Raw genomic sequence first — 20,970 nt, 5'->3', positions numbered from 1 at the left:
TCTTTCAGGTCATTAATAAAAATGTTAAATAACATAGGGCCAAGAACCGATCCCTGCAGAAGCCTACTAGAAACATACCCACCTGAGGCTGATTCCCTGGTCAGTTACATATTGAGACCTGTCAGACAGCTAGCTTTTGATGTTTGCCATATTAATTTTATATTGTTTTAGTTTTTTAATCAAAATGTAATATCAAGTCAAATGCCTTACAGAAATCTAATTATATACATGAACACTATTATCTTTATCAACCAAACTTGTAATCTCATTAAAAAAAATCAAGTTAGTTTGACAGGATCTATTTTCCATAAACCCATTTTGACTGGCATTAAGTATATTACTCTCCTTTAATTTTTTATTAAATCCCATTATCTTGCTTAGGATCAATGTCAGACTGACAGGCCTATAATTACCTGGGTCATCATGTTTACCTTTTTTAAAAATTGGCACACCATTAGCTTTCTTCCAGTCTCCTGGAACTTCCCTAGTGCTCCAAGATGTATTGAAAATCAACAGTAACAGTCCAATGAGCTGCTCAGCCTGCTCTTTTAAAACTCTTGGATGCAAGTTATCTAGACCTACTGATTAGAAAATATGCAACTTTAGTAGCTGCTTGTAGCGGGGTGGTCACCCACTCCGGCCTTAAAACAGCCCAGGAGAGGGCTGTGGCTGGGAGCAAGCAGTTCCCAGGCTGATTGCGGAAGCAGGTGCAGCTGTGACCACACCCCAATCAGGGCTCAGCTGGCCCTTATAAGAGGGCAGTGGGCCAGGAGCAGACAGAGTCTCCTCTAGCTGTGGAGGGAGATGGGCCTGGCTGCTGGAGAGCATACCAAAGTACCTGAGGTGGAGTAGGGCTGGGGAAGGCCAAGGGAGCCTAGAACCCCCCAGGCTGCAGGCCCACTGTAAGGCCGGATAGGTATTGGGGTTGCAGGGGACAGCCCAAAGGTAGGCAGAGGCAGCAGGTCCAAACCCCCCTTGCCTGTGATGATTGGCTTATATACTGCAGTCTGCCCAAGTGTGCGGGGGCTCAGTGGTGACTGGCAGTAGCCAAAGACTGAGGTGAGGTGGGGATAGTGGGTGGGGGTCCCCTGCGGAGGGGAGACCTAGAGACTATGGAGGTACTGCCAGGGGACAGCATCCTGGGTAAAAGAGGCACCGGGGTCTGGGAGGGACATGGGGGCCAGCGGCAAGTGGGACACCGGCCTGCAGAGGGCGCTCCAGAGGTTGGAAGAGCTAATTCCCTGAGAGACCAGCAGGAGGCGCCACAGGAGTGAGTCCCGCCCCATTACACTGCTGTTTAAAATCCTCCTGAGAAATCACTTAGGCACTCTTAAAAATTCCTCCCAATATACACAAACAGAAAAACAAAACCAACTTTTGAATTAGCAGAACATATTTTTAAAAACTGTTAAGCACAATGTCAATTCTACTGCTACCACTAGCTGGTAGGATAAGAACTCTTGAAATGCATGTCATACCCAATAGTTTGACTCCTTTTCCAGTACCTATACATGGTACTGATCTATTAACAGGTTAATTCCAGCTAGACATTTCTAGCTTAGTCCCGGGAGATAGAAGAGCAGACTCAAATATCACCAAGACAGCCACCTAAAACATCTAATACACTTAATATCAGAGACCAAAAGAGAACTTGTATGTTCATGGAATCATATCATATTGCTATAACACTGCAATAACACTTTTCCAGACTACAGACATCAAACAAAAATCTAGACTAACATGTAGGTTAAAACACATACCCAAAACAAAACAAAAAACAAAACAAAACCCAATAGACTGTCAAACCTCAGCATCAATTCAGTATTACACAAGCACACATGTACCTGACATCCTATATCTTGTCCTTGGTTTCTTCTATGAGATTCAAACTAGTTTAAAGTAGAATCAATTGACTTAGATTGACAATTATTTCAGACTTGAAACTATTAAAATAACTCTCCTCAATAATACATCCAACCAAGATACGGTCTCCAAACCAGAATGCACTGGAGAACAAATATGTGAACTAATATAAAAATCTGAAAATGAATTGCATAAATTCAGAAAAGCAGGCATATCAAAAAACTGACATCCTCTAAATGGCTCAGAATAGTGATGCTAGAGAAATAACAAAACATAAAAGAAAAATAAAAGAGAAATATGAAACAGAATTTCTGGGTATAATAAATACCTTCAGGCCAGATAAGATTAAAATTCACAAAGCACGACATCTCTTACAGGGAGATAAATCCAATAGAAACAAAGCCATCAACACCCGAGAAATCACCAACAAAATGAAATCAACCTCCCAAACTTTGCAACTAGGACATATCATACTTTTTTTGGGTGGAACACCCATATTTTTTGTCATACATAAAAAAGTTATAGCAAATATTTGACATATGATACATTGATTAAACCCCTACCTATTATTTAAAGAGACGTTTTCCCCAAAATGAAGAAATATTTATTCAGAATATCAATAGGAGGAAGAAATATGAATCACCACACTACTGAGAAAGGCCAACAGTTACTTTGCTAAACAGAAGTCAAGAAGTTTATGGAATAGATAAATATTTAGGTTTAGATATTTGGAAGTATTTGTCTTTAGCCAATAAGATACTTATAAAAGTGATTAATCATCATAGCAATAGTGGTTCTTCTCGATTACTGCTTGTGTGGACCCTCACTCTTGGGAGCTGTGCTCCCATGACATGCAAACTTGGAATCTTTTAGCCATACGTCCTTTGGGATTGTCTATGAACCCTCCCTTACGTCATACACTAAAACCTGAGGGTATAAATGTATGGGGCCCCAACTGTCCCATAACTCCTTTCAGTATTTCAAGAATCCACAGTCAATACAGTAAAAAAGCAGAGAATGTGGGCCATTATATCCTTATGAAATACACTGTACTTCAAAACAGATAGTCTGGTTTCCTTAAACCTGGGGAGGCCTAGGAGACCTGGATAGGGTAGAAATTGGGAGAGGATAAGGTCCTCTACCGTTATATCCAATAGAGGTGGCTGTATCCAAGTACCAAGGGACCCTGAATCAAGACCCATTCATGATGGCAGTGAGACCGTCTCCTGGTCCCTCAGGCCAAATCTCTACCAATAGAGGCTCTGGTGCCAAAGACTGAAGCATGAAAAGAGAAAAGGATTCCTGCTAGGGTCAACAAGGAACAAATAATAACATCACACAGGTGTTCAGTTCTCCCTTTGGTTAGAGGAAGCACCAAATGGGGTCATTGCTGGAACCTCCACATCCCTCAGTGCTGAGGGTACTGTTCCAATTTCTGTTTGCCCTGGAAAGACCTGGACACAAGACCATGACTCCCCAGTTGTTCAGTAGTGATTATGGGCTAAAACACTCTTCATTGTGCACTATACAGAAATATTTCACTCTCTTTTACAGGGTTCAATTGTGCCTTGAAGTACTCTCCCCTGAGCAGGGGATAGTGTGGAGACACAACCATCCAATGGATCTCAGGAATTGCACAATGAGCTTGGTGACACATATGGTGTGAGCACCCATTTACAGCATATTCACACTTGTGTCCTTGGTTAGGTCTACTCCATGCTTCCTCCCTGCCTCCTTTAGAGTGTCTTGTGTACAAAGGGAGTTGTCCCAGCAGGTATGAGGGAGAACTTAGGGACCGCAACTGTGCCCGAGTGGTGTAAAAAGGAGTCAGAGGGTGGGAGTAGCTATTTACAACCCTCCAATACTTACACAGCCATAGAACAACAGAGCATGATCTGTACCACACTGAATAAATAATACATGCATGCCTACCCAAGGCTAAAAATTATGTCCAAATACCTAGGTATAAACCCACTCTATAAATAAAAACCTTAACAACTACTTGTGGATTTATCAGTTTATAGCAATGTAACATTGTATAAAATACTTGTGTTCTTAATTGTATAATTGTATAACCTTAATGTCTGTCCAAAACTTTTTTATGAGTACTTTTATGAAGGGGTCAGTGTGGAAGTAGAAGAGAAATTCATTTGCGGTAAAACAGCAATACTTAGATAATACAGATTTTCAATGTCTTCATTATTATTTCTTTATTATAAAAAAAATGTTATGGTGTTCAGTTTAACTCTGTAACCTTGCTGATGTCCAAATAATCCCCTTTATTTCCTCTTCCCCCAACATACACAGATGCTACACTGCTTACCCTTGGAGGATGTTATACATTATCAGAACTACACATGGCTTCCTTTTGAGCCCATCAATGCCATTCCTTCAATTAATATAAACATTTCCTCATCTCAGGAGCTGAGAGCATTCCCTATGCAGCACTACTGGTCCTTGCCCATAAAGGGAATGAGAAAGAGGTTATAAAAACTATTAAATGCTCAGATTGACTAGCAATATTGAATATGATCAAAACTACTCATATACCTCACAAAAGAGAAATTTGTGAAAATGTAGCCTTTGCTTTTGAAGTAAAGCTGCTTAATGCCCTATAAATCACTTTCTTATATAAGCATTAGTAATACAGTAGGACATTTACAGTGAAGATCCCTTGACTCTGCAGTATGCTGCATTGGGCTGCAGCAAATCTCTATCTTCTACATCACAAAGTCATGCTGCAGCACTAAGAACTTTCTAAACTAAAATATACTAAGGTGTAAACATTCTAAAAATGACTGTGTGATATTCCCAGAAAGCCAACATAAAGCCAACACTTTTATTAAACTCCTACATGTCCTGGCTTTTGTTAGAATGAGAATTTTATAAAATACAATTGGATACCAATTAGCTCACAGACTCACTTCAATATTTACTGTTTATTTAATAAATTACAATACTGTACTGTCTTAAATACTTGTTTAAAACAGCTCTGAAACAATGAAGCATGGGATATAACAATTTCTGATTGAAAAATCAGCCTAGAATGAAGACTTTTAAAAAAATCTTTTACTTAAATCAACTGGCAACAATTTTGACATTTCTCTTCTATTAAATCTAAGGGATTACAAAATACCTCATTTAAGAAAAATCCTGTACCCACTTAAGTGGACTCACACTGTGGCTCTCTTCACAGCAGGGCAGAGGGACGTTGGTGAAAAAAAGCAAACTAAGCAGCAGAGCAGGAGTGTTAGAAACCACTACTCAGCATAAGGCAAAGAAAATGTGTATGAAACTCCAACTCATTTCTGCAGTGAAAATGGTTAAGGGACTTTCATCTTTCTGCAGTTGATGGTAATGGCAAAATGGCTAATCCAGATGGTGGCAGCATCTTCCGAACTTCCTCACTTTTATGCCTCTCTTACTCCATACTTTAACTCTGGAGTGAGTACAGAAGAGAGGCTGTACTAGAGGTCACTTTCAGTTTGGTAGGCATACAACCAGCAGCTAACTGCACAGCTGCTAGTTATAGAAACTGGATAGGATTTGGGTCAGTGTGATAACATCCTTTTTTAGTAAGAACTCCTATTTGGACTACTTGCACTTCCCAAACTAGAGGAGCCAATATGATGAGAAACAATTATACGTTAATCAATATGCAGTTGAAGAAAACAATCTTTTTCCAGTAAAATATACAATTGTTAGAAATTCCCTATATTTAGTGGCTCAGCCAAAGATGCCACAACTATTCTGAGAAGCTCTGGTTGTAAGATCTGCCAACACAGGATATTCAAAAGGGTCTGTTGTCATAAAGTGACATTGAACAAACTGTTCAGAATCAATACTATAATTAGAAAGCAGTAAACTGGGGGGGGGGGGAATCTTATGTTTGCACATCTTTCCTCAAGTTTGCTAAAAATAAGACTACCATATTCTGCTTCCTGTAGAATGGGAACAGATTTCTAGCAAAGGCCCAATCATGCTATGAATATTAATGACATTTTGAAAGAACTGTATTTCAAACATGGGTATTTTACAAGATATGTTTTTTTATTTCAAAAATATAATTATTTCCACTTATAGATAAGGAAAAGACACAGAGCCAAATTCAGTCCTGGTGCAAGTTAACATCGATACCTAATTTGGACACAACAATTTGGAAAATATGATATTATAATTTAGGAGTTCCTGAGCTCAATCCACTAGATTATACACTTCTCATATACCTATTAAAGCACTCTTTTGCATTTTATTGATTGTAACATGCTTACATAAAAAGAACTGCTTTAAAATGTATGTATGCCTAGATGTGATCACAAAAGGGATTAAATAAAAATTCTTACATTTTAAAGCCGTTCCTGCAGAACCCAGGACATAGACCACCAATGATTCCTGCATCAAGCCCATAACTTCTAGCTCAGCTACTGCACATCTTTAGAAAGACATGGAATCCTGATTTAAAGACTTCAGATTATAGAGAATTCACAATGTGCCCAGGTAAATTGTTCCAATAGATAATTACTATTAAAAATGTGCCTTATTCTAGTCTGAAATTTTTCTAGTTTCACCTACCAGGCACTGAATCTTGTTGTGCCCTCCAATATCAGAAATCTTACAGACCATGATCAAGTCATCTTTTAACATTCTTGTTGATAAACTGACTACACTGGGAATTTTTAATCCCTCAACTGGTTTCCCAATCTTTCTTGTAGCTTTTTCTGAACACTTGTTAAAAAAAGGATGTTACCCATTTGAAGGGTAGAAACCAGAACTGGATTCAGTTTTCCAGTAGATGTCTCACTAATGCCATATATAATGTTAATAACACCTCCACACATCCATATTCCCCTTATACATCGTAGTCACCAAATTGCATTGAAAGGCCATGTTCAACTGATTACCTACCATAACCCCTATGTCCTTTTTTGAGTCACTACTTTCCAAAACACAGTACCCTTCATACGTAAGTAGGGACCTAAGTTCTTGGTTCCTACATGTGTATCTTCACGTGTAGCTGCATTAAAACACATATTATTAGTACTAATATATGAAGAATGGTACTACAGAGGGGCCAACTGAGCACGGGACAGCAGTATGCTAGGCACTTTACAGCATCCCGTTTACCATATGATCCTTTTCTATCTGCAAATCTGACCTGTCATTATTTACCACTCTACTAATTTTTTTTATCTGCCAACTTTACCAGAAATTGATTGTTTTTTTTAAAAAAATGAAGTTGTGACAAATATTGCAACCATATGCAGCATCTTTGGGGACAGTATTGTATTTTATGTTTAAAGCATTAAAACCTTTATATATATATATATTGAGATGGGCCAGACGATATAAGACATGGGAATATTCATAGCCCTTTGTACCAATACAGGTGATATCTGTGTGTATGTTCCTGACACACTGGGCGGGGGCTTTCTGCAGAAAATTGGATCATGAAGAGGTGATTAATGCAAAATCCCAAGGCTGGCTACACAGATACCCAGCCTTGGAAGCCTGACCATCAGGAGAATAGGGAGAGGTACAGTTTAACCTGTTTTCAAGAGGCTCAGAAGAAAAGGGTTTGGGATATAAAGGCTGAATTCAAACAGACTCAGGATCTTTTTTATTCAGCAAACTGATAGGACCCTTTTGTCCACAGGGAACCCAATCCTGCTTGAAGGTTTGGAAGGAGTACAGCCTACCACGATCACATATGGAAGATGGGCAATTTCTGTTAAGTTTAGTGTGCATGTAAATTTATTATTTTTATTGCTGCTATATGCTTTTGTATTGAATGAATGCATTCTGCTTTGAAAGAGCTGTGTGATCATTGGCAAAAACACTGTCCTTGTCCTTGGAGAGAAACTAGAGAGAGCCAAGGGCTGGTGGTTGTCAGATCTGCTTGGAATAACCATAGTGAATTGCAGACTAAAGAGGGGTTATGAGTCCCTGCTCATAGAGAGGTGAAGGTTACAGGTCTGAGATCTGAAGTGGGTGCCCTCGAGGAGGCCAGGGTGTGTGTGTCAAAGATGCAGTTAACCCCAAAACTGTGAATTGCATTCCAATGTCTGACTTCTCACCCAGATTTTTTTTGAATGCCAGAACAATGAAAATGCATATTAGGGACCAAAAATTACCTCTAATTATTAGGCTGAAACCACCAAATTGATTCCACTTGTGAGACAAAACCAGTTTGATCCATGCCTTCAGAGATGATGGATATGGGCATCACATATTTGGAACCAGGAATAATCCTCAGGGGCACCACCACCTTGTGTGTCAGGTTGCAATGACACTAACTCAAGTTTGGCTCCACCCCCATCCCCCATGATGATGGAGAGATGTCAGGGCCAAACCTGAGTGGGCAGTGAAACAACCAGCACTGCTTCTCCTTTCCACAGCCATGGGATTCTCTCCACTCTTCCCTGGGGCCTGCCTGGCCTCACCTCAGCCTGTATCCCCTCTGCTCTGTCCACAGGACTTGCTCAATGACAGCCTCAAGACTTCCTACACGTATGGGGAGCTGCGGTGAGTGCCTGGACAGGGGAGCTGGCTGGGAGGTGGAAATGAGGGGTTTTGCTTAGGGTTCAGTGATGGGCTAATCCAGCCCTGGCCGAACTACAAATTGTTTTTAAAAAATGAGGGTGACCTCACTTCCCCCATCTACCAGCATAACCTGCTTTCTATCCAGGCTGAGGCACAGCCAGCTTTCATCCAAAGCTTCATTCCAGAAGACATTGGGAAAAAGTGCTCCAATGAATTATAGAGTAATGATCATCAGCCGCACACTACAGGTAGCAAGCCCACACCACTTCACTATCTCCCTTAGTAGTCTGACAAAACAGAACTTTGTTGTTCTTTCTCTAACTAGGTATAAGAGAGCATACTGATCAAGTTTGCAGACGACACCAAATTTGGGGGTGAAGGGGTTGCCAATACTTTGAAGGATAGAGCTAAAATTCAGAGGGATCTTGATAAATTGGAGAACTGGGCTATAGACAACAAAATGAAATTCAACAAACACAAATGTAAATTGCTACACTCAGGGAAGAAAAACCAAATGCACAAAGACAGAACAGGGGAAAACTGGCTTGGCAGCAGCACTGCAAAGAAGGATCTGGGAGTTGTGGTGGATCATAATCTCAACATGAGTCAGCAATGCGATGCTATTGCAAAAAAAAGTAATGCAATATGAGGTTGCATTAGCAGAAGCATAGCATGCAAGTCACAAGAGGTGACAGTACCTCACTACTCGGTGCTGGTTAAGAGTCAGATTTAGCACTGGGTCCAAATTTGGTCACTAATCTATAGAAAGGATGTGGAGAAACTGGAAAGGATCCAGAAGTGAGCAACAAAGATGATAAAACGGATGGCATGCAAGCAATATGAGCAAAGTCTTAAGAAACTGGGTATGTTTAGTTTGGAAAAGAGAAGATTAAAGGGGATATGATAGCGGTCTTCAGATACTTGAAAGGCTGCCATAAAAAAGATAGAGAAAAGTTGTTCTTTTTTGCCATAGAGGACAAGACAAGAGAAAATGGGTTCAAACTATAGCCCAGTAAATTTAGATTAAATCTCAGGAAAAATTTCCATTGCCCTACTGTTCTTACAGTTAGGAACGGACTGCCTCGGGATGTTGTGGAAGCTTCTTCACTGGAGGTTTTCAAAAGGAGACTGGATAGCTACCTGTCTTGAATGGTTGAGACACAACAAATCCTGCAGCTTGTCAGGGGGTTAAACTAGATGACCCTGGCAGTCCCTTCTAACCCTACAATTCTATTATTCCATGAGAGAAGCCTCAGGGCAGACAGACACATATTTCTGTGCTCTAGTTCCTCAGAAAACAAACAAACAAACAAACCAGAGAGAAACTGCTAATGCTACCATTTACTACAGGTATAGCACCAGTATCTTGTTGACAATGTTACAGGCAACTGACAGATCTAAAAGAAGTAGTGTTTGTATAACACTTAGCACAATGGGTCCCCCACCACTGTATTAAAAATAAGTAATCAATATTTGATCTTTGTTGATAACTAGAAGGACATAATTGACCAAAAGTCCAGTTCAAACTCTAAGACGTATCCAAACCTGAAACTAGACTGATAGAGGTCAATGAAAACTGTGGATTCAGCTACTGCCACAGCTTTCTTGCAACAACTACAGCAAATAAACTGATCTTTTTTTGTTTGCTGGCCAAACTGAAACATCCAGAAAAGAAAAGTGTTTAGCTTCAAACTAAAACTGAATTTTCAGTTTTCTCTTGACAAAACAATCAGTCAAAAAAGTATCTCTGGAGGATGTTAAATAGAAGCTACTAAAGATGGACATTTTAAAACCAGCAGGTATCTAACAGCTTGTATCCAAGAGTTCTTAAAGAGCTGGCTGAGAAGCTCACTGGACCATTGATGTTGCTTTTCAGTAAGTCTTGGACACTGGGAAGTTCCAGAAGACTGGAAGAAAGTTATGTTGTGCCAATGTTTTAAAAGGGTAAATGAAATAACTTGGGTAATAATAGGCCTGTCAGACTGACATTGAACCTGGGCAAGATAATGGACTAGCTGATGCAGGACTCAATTAATAAAGAACTAAAGGAAAGTAATGTAATTAATGCCAGTCAACACAGATTTACGGAAAATGCATTGTGCCAAACATTGAGTGGGGTGTGTTTCTATTCCCACGGGGATTGTTTCTTCACCCTACACTATTAAATGTTATCATCAATGACTTGGAAAAAAACATAAAATCATCATTGATAAAATTTGCAGAGAACGCAAAAATTGGGGAAGTGGTAAATAATAAAGAGGACATGTCACTGATTCAGAGCTATCTCGATTGCTTGGTAAACTGAAGGCAAGCAAACAATATGGCTAAATGCAAATGTATATATCTAGCAACAAAGAATGTAGGCCATACTTACAAAAGGGGGGCTCTATCCTGGGAAGCAGTGACTCTGAAGAAGATTTAGGGGTCATGGTGGATAATAAGCTGAACATGAACTCCCAGTGTGACACTGTAGTCAAAAGAACTAAAGTGATTCTGGGGTGCACGAACAGGGTAAGCTCAAGTAGGAGTAGAAAGGTTATTTTACATCTGTATTTGGCACAGGTAAGACCACTGCTGGAATACTGTGTCCAGTTCTGATGTCCACAATTCAAGAATAATATTTGGAAAGGTTCAAAAAAGAGCCATGAGAATGGTTAAAAGATTCTGGGAGCATGTGCAATTCCATGGGCAAGTTAATGACAGAAAGTAAGGAAGGTGCTATTTGAGCCATAAAAATTTATAGAATCATAATTTCAATGGTGTCACAATCTACGGCATGGCCGGGGGGACTCACTGCCCACTCGTGACTCCCAGCTCCAGGTCCTTTAGATTAGGGGTTCTCAAACTGGGGGTCAGAACCCCTCAGGGGGTCGTGAGGTTATTACATGGGGGGTCATGAGCTGTCAGACTCCACCCCAAACCCCGCTTTGCCTCCAGAATTTATAATGGTGTTAAATATATTAAAAAGTGTTTTAATGTATAAGAAGCGTCACACTCAGAGGCTTGGTATGTGAAAGGGGTCACCAGTACAAAAGTCTGAGAACCCCTGTTTAGATAATACAATGTCATAAAAAATGGGTCAAGTTGTGTATCATTCAAAAGCCCTTTCTCCCACCAAAAACAAAGGAAGCAAACATGACAAACCTAGAATAAATATGTAGATATATATTTGAGAAAATGTTTAAAAATAAACATTTTAAAATTATACTTTAACACAGCCATGCCAAAAATGCAGCTCCCACAAAGACAAATTGTGGCCCTTGTCTTACAGTACTGTTGTCAGATAATGCTCAGAACATTATACCTGATTAATTTTTTTAATGTTACACATTACTATAAATGGAAGGAGTGCTCCAAGTTAATTGGCCATCATCTGCACGCAAAAAAAAAGCGGTTCAGATGTATTGATTATCTGCTTTATTTATTAACCAAAAGAGTTGTAATGAGGCATTGGTTCAAACTTCAGCATCCAGCCAGAAATTGCTGGAATCCATCTGCAAACTAAATGCACATAGTTACAGAACATAATTAATTACAATCCCAAATTAATTTCTCACAAAATCTTTGTTTTTACGTGTATCTTGATCATTTTCGGCATCAGTAGGGAGAGAGAGTTACGAGAGTAGCTGAATCTTTGGAGAATACTACTGGGGAGGACTTGGTTAAACATAATGCTCAATGGCACCTTACATATTACAAGAAGTGCACCTATAAACTGAATTTGGCAAGGTTGGAGAGGAACTACACTGAGTCACAGGAAAAAGTTGAAGAGGCCGGGACAAGTGCCAGCTGTAGGCAAGACTAGTTCCACACTCCAGTGTACATTCCTCTCTCAATGACCTTTTGCACATGATGGAGAGCTGCAATATCACAGATCAGATCAAGCAATTTGGTGAGGCTGAATTGAAAAGAAAGCACAACTTTCAGGATGTTGTGGCAATACATGAAGATGGTTGAGTCTTTGCTGTTCTTTATGCGATCTGTCAGGACTGCTAATTGAAATTTGCACTTCACAGCCGTGGAAGACTTAGTGAAATACTTTTTAGTTTAGATTTAACCAACTGTTCTGTGGTGATTGCCTTGTACCTTGCTGAAATAAGAGGCATAAAAAAGTCTGACCTTGACATATTGGAGGAATTGTGAAAAAAGAAATTGGGTTGTTAAAATGTCACCAGTTCCCTTGTATGCATTTTGTGCAGACGAAGCCCTAAAATACCACTGCTCTATACTGGGCATAAGTCTATTCTTCCATTTTTGTAAAATCATGCACTTGGTGATCATTGCAGCTCTCAAGAACCAAAATCTTTGTGGTGGTGTTAAATCCAATTTAGTAGGTAAATAACCTAGGATATAATTTTCGGCTGAGGTTTGGTTGCTTAACTGCTTCCATTTCAACCATTGGAACTACTCTTGTAAATACTATTCTTTGTGAGTAAAGGTTGTAGAATTGGGATCTAAATTCTACTGCAATTATATGGCAGATAAAAGATAGGTCAAATTTTTGGCCTAAACTTTTAAAAAGTGAACATTTAAATATCTGATAGTACTCTGACTGTTATGGAAAAAAACTGTTTTATTGTCCTTTAGAGATGTAATGTAAAATAAAATGAAAGCCAAATTATACATACTGCAACATACTACAAATACTTAGATATTTGTAACAAATACTTGAGAAGGAATAATAAAACACCAATGCTTACACTGGTCTGCCTTTCTGCTGTTAATAGTGTGTTTCAGAGTGCATGCAACAGTCCCTTAATTTATTTCCTATATGGTACATTGAAGCTTGGAAATGAAAAACTCATAAGTAAAACTAAAAGTTCCTCACCATTTTCATGATGAATTTGCAAGCCTACAGTAAATGAACACTGAGTAATTATTCACAGTACTAATGGGATTACTAAGTAACTACTTTTCAACATGAATAAGAGTTGCATAATTGGACACTAAGAGTAAGAGAAGCACAAGAATTTTGTTTTTATGTCAACCCTAAAAACGTCTGGTTATCTCTGAAGCTGCAGTCAATAACAATCACATTCAACTCAGTTGTGCACAATCCTCTTTGTCAGTGATACTCATGAAAATGTTGTTGGCATATGCTTATTGAAAACAGAACAAATGCTGGGTAAAATACTCTGTGTGTGTGTGTGTGTGTGTGGTACTTAGTACAGTGATGGTACTACTATAGGTAGTAATAATGATAAGAAAATATATTTCACTTTCAAGTTTGAATGCATTACCAACAATGATTAAAAAGCACAATTAGTGCCTCTAAATATGATGAAATACCAAATAGCTCTACTTTTATGAATAATTAGTGTTCATTTAGAATTGTCTTGCAAATGTATCATGAAAATTTACCAGCCCAGGTACGAAGTCTACTCAGTCACCTTGTCCCATTATGGTGATAATGAAATGGGAAATTTCTTACCCTGTAATTTCTTTTCTGCTAGCTGCGTCTCATACAATTCTGTGATTCCTGGACTGTTCTCCTCCTCTCTGTTCTAAAGTCTGTTCACTGTTGCAACACAGCTGATTTTGGCCACACCCCCTTCTCCAGCTTGCCACCAGAACAATTCATATAATATGCAAAAACTTAGAATATAATACCAATAACATTAAAGTCACCAAGTGAACTATGTGCAGTAAGCTATCCAGCCGACTAACTGGAGACATATAAAAAATAATGTTGTTCCTTGGCTAATGAAGCCATTCCAGGTTGGGCAGAATTTTGAGAGATATTGCTAGCAGAAAGGAAATTTTGCCTAGTACAACTAACTACATATCAGTTCTGTGATGCATGGGAAGTATTGAGCAGTAAATATTAAATAGGGAGGGATAAAGAAAGACAAATAGAGAAATTTTCCCTTGAAAGTAAATGCCTGAATGACAAGTTACTTTTGCATAGTGCATGCAGCACCTTTGTTCAGAAGGAAGCATCTGCAGAGGACAGCAAATCCACTTTGTAATGTTTAATAAAAAGTATTGCTTGAAGATCATGTTGCTGCCTTACAGATTTCTTCAGCTGAAGCACAAGTTTGTTCTGCCCATATCACCAGAGAGCTTGTATAGTGTGCCTTGATTCCTTTTAGAATAGGCTAGTCTGATGGCTTGAATGCCTCCACTATGCACAACTTAATTCATTTGGCCAGAGATAGCTTGGATGCCCAAAGACCTTGGCACTTTTGGTGAAAGGGCACAAATAAAGAGCCTGATCATCAATTCAGTGCGCTTGAGGTAAATCTTTAGTGCTGTACATACACCGACATTATGGTACATGTTTTCAGTAGGATGCTGTGGATTTGGACAGAATGATAGAAGAATCATGCAAGAAATGGAAAGAGGAATTCACCTTTGGTAAGAAAGACTGTGGGAGTCCTTAGAACCACAATGTTATCATGAAGTACATCATGTGGCTCTTGCATGGATACAGCTGCTAACTCAGATTCATCTAGCTAACATGATAGTGATCATAAAGTAGATTTTGATGGATAGAATGGTATGACCATTGCCTACAGGGTAGGTTGTTAGGACTTTTAGTACCAATAGCAGATCCTACTTAGGAAAGACTGGTCTGCCTTCTGGACTAGCCAGTCTGACTGCTCTGAGAAATCTTGAGACTTTAGGATATTTGGCTAAGAACCTCAGAATCCTGCTTGTAAGTCACTGCTTATGACTGCTTAAAATGTTATGGTGCTGGGTTGAAGACCCTTGTCCAAACCATCCTGAGGAAAATCCAGAATAGCTGGAATTCCAAAATCCTTGGGGTTTGTTTTCTTTTTGGCATCATGAGCTGAACCACTGCCAGATTGAGAAGGCTTTTAGTGTGGAAGTCTGTGTGGAGGTCAGCAGAGTTCCAATCACTTTGGAGGATAATCCAAGTGCAATTGATGCTTCACTCCCAATAGCCAACCTGTGAGGTGGAGAAAGCCTGGATCTGGATGGAGAATGGGACCTTGGTGAAGGATGTCTTTTGTCACTGGTACATACAGTGGAGGTACCAATGCCATGTCTACTAAGTCCAAAAACCATGATGTCCTCTCCTTGCATGGAGCTAGAACTATCAGCTTTGCTTCCCCTCACCTTATCTTCTGAATCACCATCTCTAGAAGTTGATGTGGTGGGAATGTATAAAGCACGCCCTTTGGCCATCTGTGTGCAAGAGCATCCTTCCTCAGTGACCTGGGATATGCTTCCCTGCTACTTTGCCATTCGCAAGAACAGGAAGTTGCCAAACAGTTTGAGGGCCAGCACAGAGCCTAAATCCAAACTCTTTCCTTTCTCAGTAGAAAAGTATACCCTTTTTGTGCTTCCTGTGGTGTGTGGTATTTTGGGAGGAGGGTCTGTTCTACAGGAATCCCTGCATAGGTGTAGCCATGGTAGGGCATGTTGCATCCCTTTTTATAAAAAGCCTTGACTCCTCTGGATATTCTTCCTTCTGTGTCCTCACACTTGGAGTCCCAGTCCCACTGCTTTTGGAATGGGGTCTCATTCTGAGAATCCCAATTCACACTGGGAATTAGGGAAGCTGTGTAGGAGCCCTACTTTTTCCCCAGGGAGCTGAGGACCCACTTGAAGGGGTTAAAGTTGGATCACTTAAGAGATTTTTTTCTTCTGGCTAAGGTCTTCAGGGTAGGGAAGAGGGACCTGACATGCCAGTCTGTCTCTGAGCCCTGTGACCTGACAGTGTAAGAGTCAGCTTGCTGTGAACAGCTAGGACATAGTTCACTCTTCAAAGAGACTGTAAATGTAGCTGTGCATATAGAGCACTGCTCTGATTTAGCCAGTGTTTGTGGGACAGCCCTGCCATAGCTTGGGAGTGGGGCGATAGAGGATACCAAGATGGGTAACACTGCAGCGGTAGATCTGGGAGGCTGAGACACCTTTGTGCCAATTACCCAATCTAGTGGAAGAGGAGGGGAAGGAAAATAGCTTCATTGCTCACTACTGTCTGAAAAACAAATTAAAAGTAAAGTTGGCAAAGGAAACAGTGTCTGTTTGCTTTGCTCCTGACTAGCTACTACTGTGGAGGCAGAATTCTGGTCGCAAGTCGAAGAAGGGGGATAGCCAGTGTGGCTATGCTGTGATGTTGAACTGCCTCCAGAGCTGCAGAGAGGGGAAAAGACCCTACTTCACAAAATTGTAGGAGACGCTTGGCCACCAAAGCAAGTTATTCGTTCTAAGTAAGTAGTATTTCAAATGTTTACACTATTTAAAACATTAAGTAATGTCTCACAATTAACTCCCACAGCAGAACAGAACTCAAAACATGTGAAGTGACCCAAATAAACATTTTACTTGTATTACCAAATAATTGCAGAAGTTATTTTTAAATAATTCCAACATTCTGAATTTATAATGAACACTACACAAAAGTTTTCAACGTGCAACAGGCAACAAACTAAAAATGTCTCAGTGTGATTTGATTTTCTTATGGAAATGCATATTTATGAACAGATGTCTGGTCTCCCGGGCTGGTCATATTTCAGATGATACTAACAAGCAGTGCAAAATTTAAAACTTACCAGGGAACTGATCATGCGTTGAGAAGAGCGTGCAATATTGGCAGGCAGGCCAAAGAAATCGGGTTTATCATTTTCTGGAAGGCTTTCAATAATATCACGGTAATCCTACAAAAAAAGGTAGAAAGAGTATAGATAATTGTAAAAGTTTTCTGTGCAATCACAGCTCATGAAAATCAACAGTATATGGTCAGGATAATTCCAGCAATATATTTTCAAAACATAAACTCTCATTTCATAGGATTTATAATTAATTGCATAACAGCATTTTGTGGACATCACTAAAATAGTACCAGCTCTAAAATGAAATGACTTAAGCATATGAACATATGCTAATATAGAAACACTGTAATGAAACGGAACAGAAATCCCCAATTGCTTCAGTTTACAATCGACAAACAACAACTCCAATAACAGTGAAGCTGTGATTTCACCAGACAAAGGCTCTCTGCAGTACAATTACAAGACTTCCACAGATCAGTTTGATGTATATCCTACATTGCTATTAACACCACTTTTAAAGCTTTTCACTATTTGGAATTTCAATTTGGAACTATTATTCACGTCCTTCTTCGTGTTGTAGTCCATTGCAAGATGCTTCCACTTACATTTAAATTTTTGATAAGCTACCATTTATTATACAAAGTATGAAATGTGTGGCATTAAAATACATGGTTATATGGTGATAGGAGGGGTAGAATAGAACCAGCTCTGTGTCTAAAAGACACTCAAGCTACTGTTCTGGTACAAGGCATAAAGGCTCATTATGGGCGAGGCTGGAAGGAATATGAAACAGGGTATTTCTTACTACCCCTTACTACCTCTTACTATTAGTATTATAGGGCATAGTCCTACAGGGACTGAATATCCTTCAGCTCCCATTAATTTCAGTGGGATTGAAGTGTGCTCAGCAGCTTGCAGGAATCTGCCTTTAATTAGTATGTTCATTTGCTAATTTAGTACTGTAAGAAAAAGAACAAGATTTGGTTTCCATGTCTGATAACAAGGCAAACATACATACCAAAATGCTGCAGGAATTGGGTAGAGAGATGGAATATGGGAAGCTGGTCATCTTCTTGCCCCTAAGATTTAAACCTCCAATAACTCTGGAATTAAAAAGCTGCTCCAGATAGGTTCGAAGGACTCTCATATCAAAGTAATTATCTATGCGACCTCCATAAATAGCATTTTCAAACAGGCCATGCACAAATTCCCACTGAAAATCTTTGGAACCTGTAAATTACAAAATATTACTGTCACATTGACCTTTTTTTGCAATAGTGTGATGAACATTTCCTCTTATTACAGTTAACCTTCAGAGAAATAAGGAAATACAAAGAAACCCAGTAAAGTAATAAAATCATTACTTAGCAATTTATTTCGTAACTCTAACCAAAAAGTAAAATAAAATAACTGTAAAATGTAAAATATTATATGTTCCAACAGCTGTACTGCAGATGTTCTCAAATATTTTTTCATGTGATAAGAGTGTAATTAATGTGTTTTAAATCCTACCGAATGACATAAATATTGCAGATGTCTTGGGGAACTTTTTATTGTAGACCTCAAACATATCAATCAACCCTATTTAGTTGGAGAACAAAAGCACCTTCTCACTAGAGGCCATTCCATATTCAATTGTGGCCTCCTATCTCCTAATCCTTTGTCATCAACCTGTTCAACTCCCCTAACTCCAATGGATCTTTAAGTGTGTTACAGCCATATCACTTTGTGCTGTGATCTCATCAGGCCTCATAAAAAAAGCAGGGTGATTGAATAATACTCTACCATGCCAAAAGAAGACATTGTTACTGAGATGCTGGCTTTCTTATGTGATGTAAAAAGAGGTCCAGGTTATCTGTGATAATAAACGATCACACAACAATGTGTTTAAAATTAAGGATGTTAACTTTGGTGTTCTGACCAAATTGTATAAATTCAATAAATTACACTCTGCCCACTTAATTATATCCTACAGTTTCAAATAAAATGTCTCTCCCTCTCACTTCTTTGTCCCAAACTACAGAGGAGGGTTAAATCAATGCCGCATTTCATCCAATATGTGATTGTTTAGCATGGGTGAAGTAATTATGGTGCAAAAGAACCTTGAGATTCTTCAAATGAAAAGGTTTGGTATCACACTTAAGTTATTAGTGTTCACACTCAAACTCCAATTACTGCAGGAAAAACTACCCTCAACACAACAGTTAATATCGATGGCCTAAAGTCTCTTGGTAATATATTCAAACTGTTAAGTCTGCATGTACATAGAATGAATTCCAAAAGTACTAGCCACATATAAATCCCATTTAAATCAACAGAAGCTAGAGATATTGAACACTTTTGAATATTGGATCACTAGTTTTATTGGGATTTGGAACTTAAAGGCCTTACCAAAAAAACCCTTATATTTTTCATTTAAGTAAGATAAACAGAGGATCCAAATTAGAGCTGGTTGGAACATTTTCAACACAATGAAATTTTGCTGAAATATGCTGTTTTGTGGATGTGTATCATTCATCCAGGGCAGAGGAGTGAAAAGAGACACGCACACACTATAGCCTGGTAGCTAGGGCACTGGCCTGGGATGTGAAACACCCACATTCAAGTCCCGGCTTTGCCTGATTTTGGGTCTCCCACATCCCAGGCCAGTGACTGAACCCTCCAGACCACACACAAGCACTCATGCTTACTTCTGTGATAATGTTCAGAAGATTTTGTTTTTGATCCAGAAACAGAACTGTAGTGGGGTGGTCACCTGCTCCTGCCCTGAAGGGCTTGAAATCAGCCCTGGGAGAGGGCTGTGGCTGGGAGCAAGCAGTCCCCAGGCTGATTGGGGGAAGAAGGCTCAGCTGTGGCCATGCCCCAACCAGGCCTCAGCTGGCTCTTATAAGAGGGCAGTGGGCCAGGAGCATAGTGTCTCCTCTAGCTGTGGAGGGAGATAGCCCTGGCTGCTGGGGAGCGTACCACAATACCTGAGGTGGAGCAGAGCTGGAGGAAGGCCAAGGGAGCTAGGGAGCTCTAGCCTGGAAACCCCCCAGGCTGCAGGCCTAGTGTAAGGCCAAATAGGTACTGGGGTTGCAGGGGACAGCCCAAAGGTAGGCAGAGGCAGCAGGTCCAAACCCCCTTGCCTGTGATGATTGGCTTATACACAGCAGTCCACCCCAGTGTGCGGGGGCTCAGTGGTGACTGGCAGTAGCCAAAGACTGAGGCGAGGTGGGGATAGTGGGTGGGGGTTTCCAGGGGAGGGAGACCCAGAGACTGTGGAGGTACTGCCAGAGGGCAGCATCCTGGGTAAAAGGGGCACCGGGATCTGGGAGAGACACGGGGGCCAGCAGCAAGCGGGACACCTGCCTGAAGAGGGTGCTCTGGAGGCTGGAAGAGCTAATTCCTTGGGAGACCAGGAGGAGGTGCCACACGGGTGAGTCCCGCATCGTGACAAGAACAGAAACAAATTTAAAAACCTCAACAGTTGCCACGAAACAGAATTGTCATCCCCCACTCAGCTCTAATTAAAATAGCCAAATTATTAAAAAAATAAATCAATCTATGATCTGCTAATTTTATAAAGATCTGAAATGGAAGACAGTCAGAAATACTGGACTAGGCAAACAAAGGAATCAGCAATCCTTAAGGAATAACATACCATCAAAGAGTCCATCAATAACGTCATACCCTGCACGGAGATCAGATAAAGAAAATTCATAAAACTTGGTCCAACCCTATCATTAAAACAAACACACAAAAAGTTAATATGAGTTATGAAACAATGAGCATTAAATGAACATGAAAAAGTAAACAAAAATAGCTGTTTACAGAATATATATAATACGTAACACCCGGGAGAAAAAATCCACATCACTGATTTGAACCCATCTTTTCTAGGCTGCTGCTCAGAGATACAGAAACAGGCAGCAGAGAGACAATATGAAAAACATCTCTATCAATGTGTTTAATTTTACATAGACATACAGGCCAGATGCCATCAGGTGTATGCCTACTTGTGTAGCAACTGAGAGTTTTTCTATAAAAATAAATATATTTT

At 39.8% G+C, this 20,970-nt stretch overlaps 1 protein-coding gene across 5 annotated transcripts in view; it reads right to left on the bottom strand.

Moving 5' to 3' along the window:
• The window catches only part of DYNC2H1 (dynein cytoplasmic 2 heavy chain 1), a 407,641-nt gene that overhangs the window by 120,750 nt on the left and 265,921 nt on the right, over positions 1–20,970 (bottom strand). For 4 of the 5 annotated variants that reach the window (XM_073338435.1, XM_073338398.1, XM_073338416.1 and 1 more), the window contains 3 exons: positions 20,572–20,647; positions 17,947–18,158; positions 16,929–17,033 (listed from right to left, as the gene is read on the bottom strand). In XM_073338435.1, the coding sequence (XP_073194536.1) occupies positions 16,929–17,033; positions 17,947–18,158; positions 20,572–20,647 (393 nt within the window). Of the gene's footprint in view, positions 1–11,789; positions 11,905–16,928; positions 17,034–17,946; positions 18,159–20,571; positions 20,648–20,970 lie in introns of those variants that run through there. The other variant, XM_073338425.1, reaches the window with a different exon arrangement.

The sequence above is a fragment of the Lepidochelys kempii genome, chromosome 1 (genome assembly GCF_965140265.1).
Source record: "Lepidochelys kempii isolate rLepKem1 chromosome 1, rLepKem1.hap2, whole genome shotgun sequence".
NCBI classification, from domain to species: Eukaryota; Metazoa; Chordata; order Testudines; family Cheloniidae; genus Lepidochelys; species Lepidochelys kempii.
The sequence above is the reverse complement of the archived record's forward strand: the minus strand, read 5'-3'. Positions and strand labels throughout refer to the sequence as shown.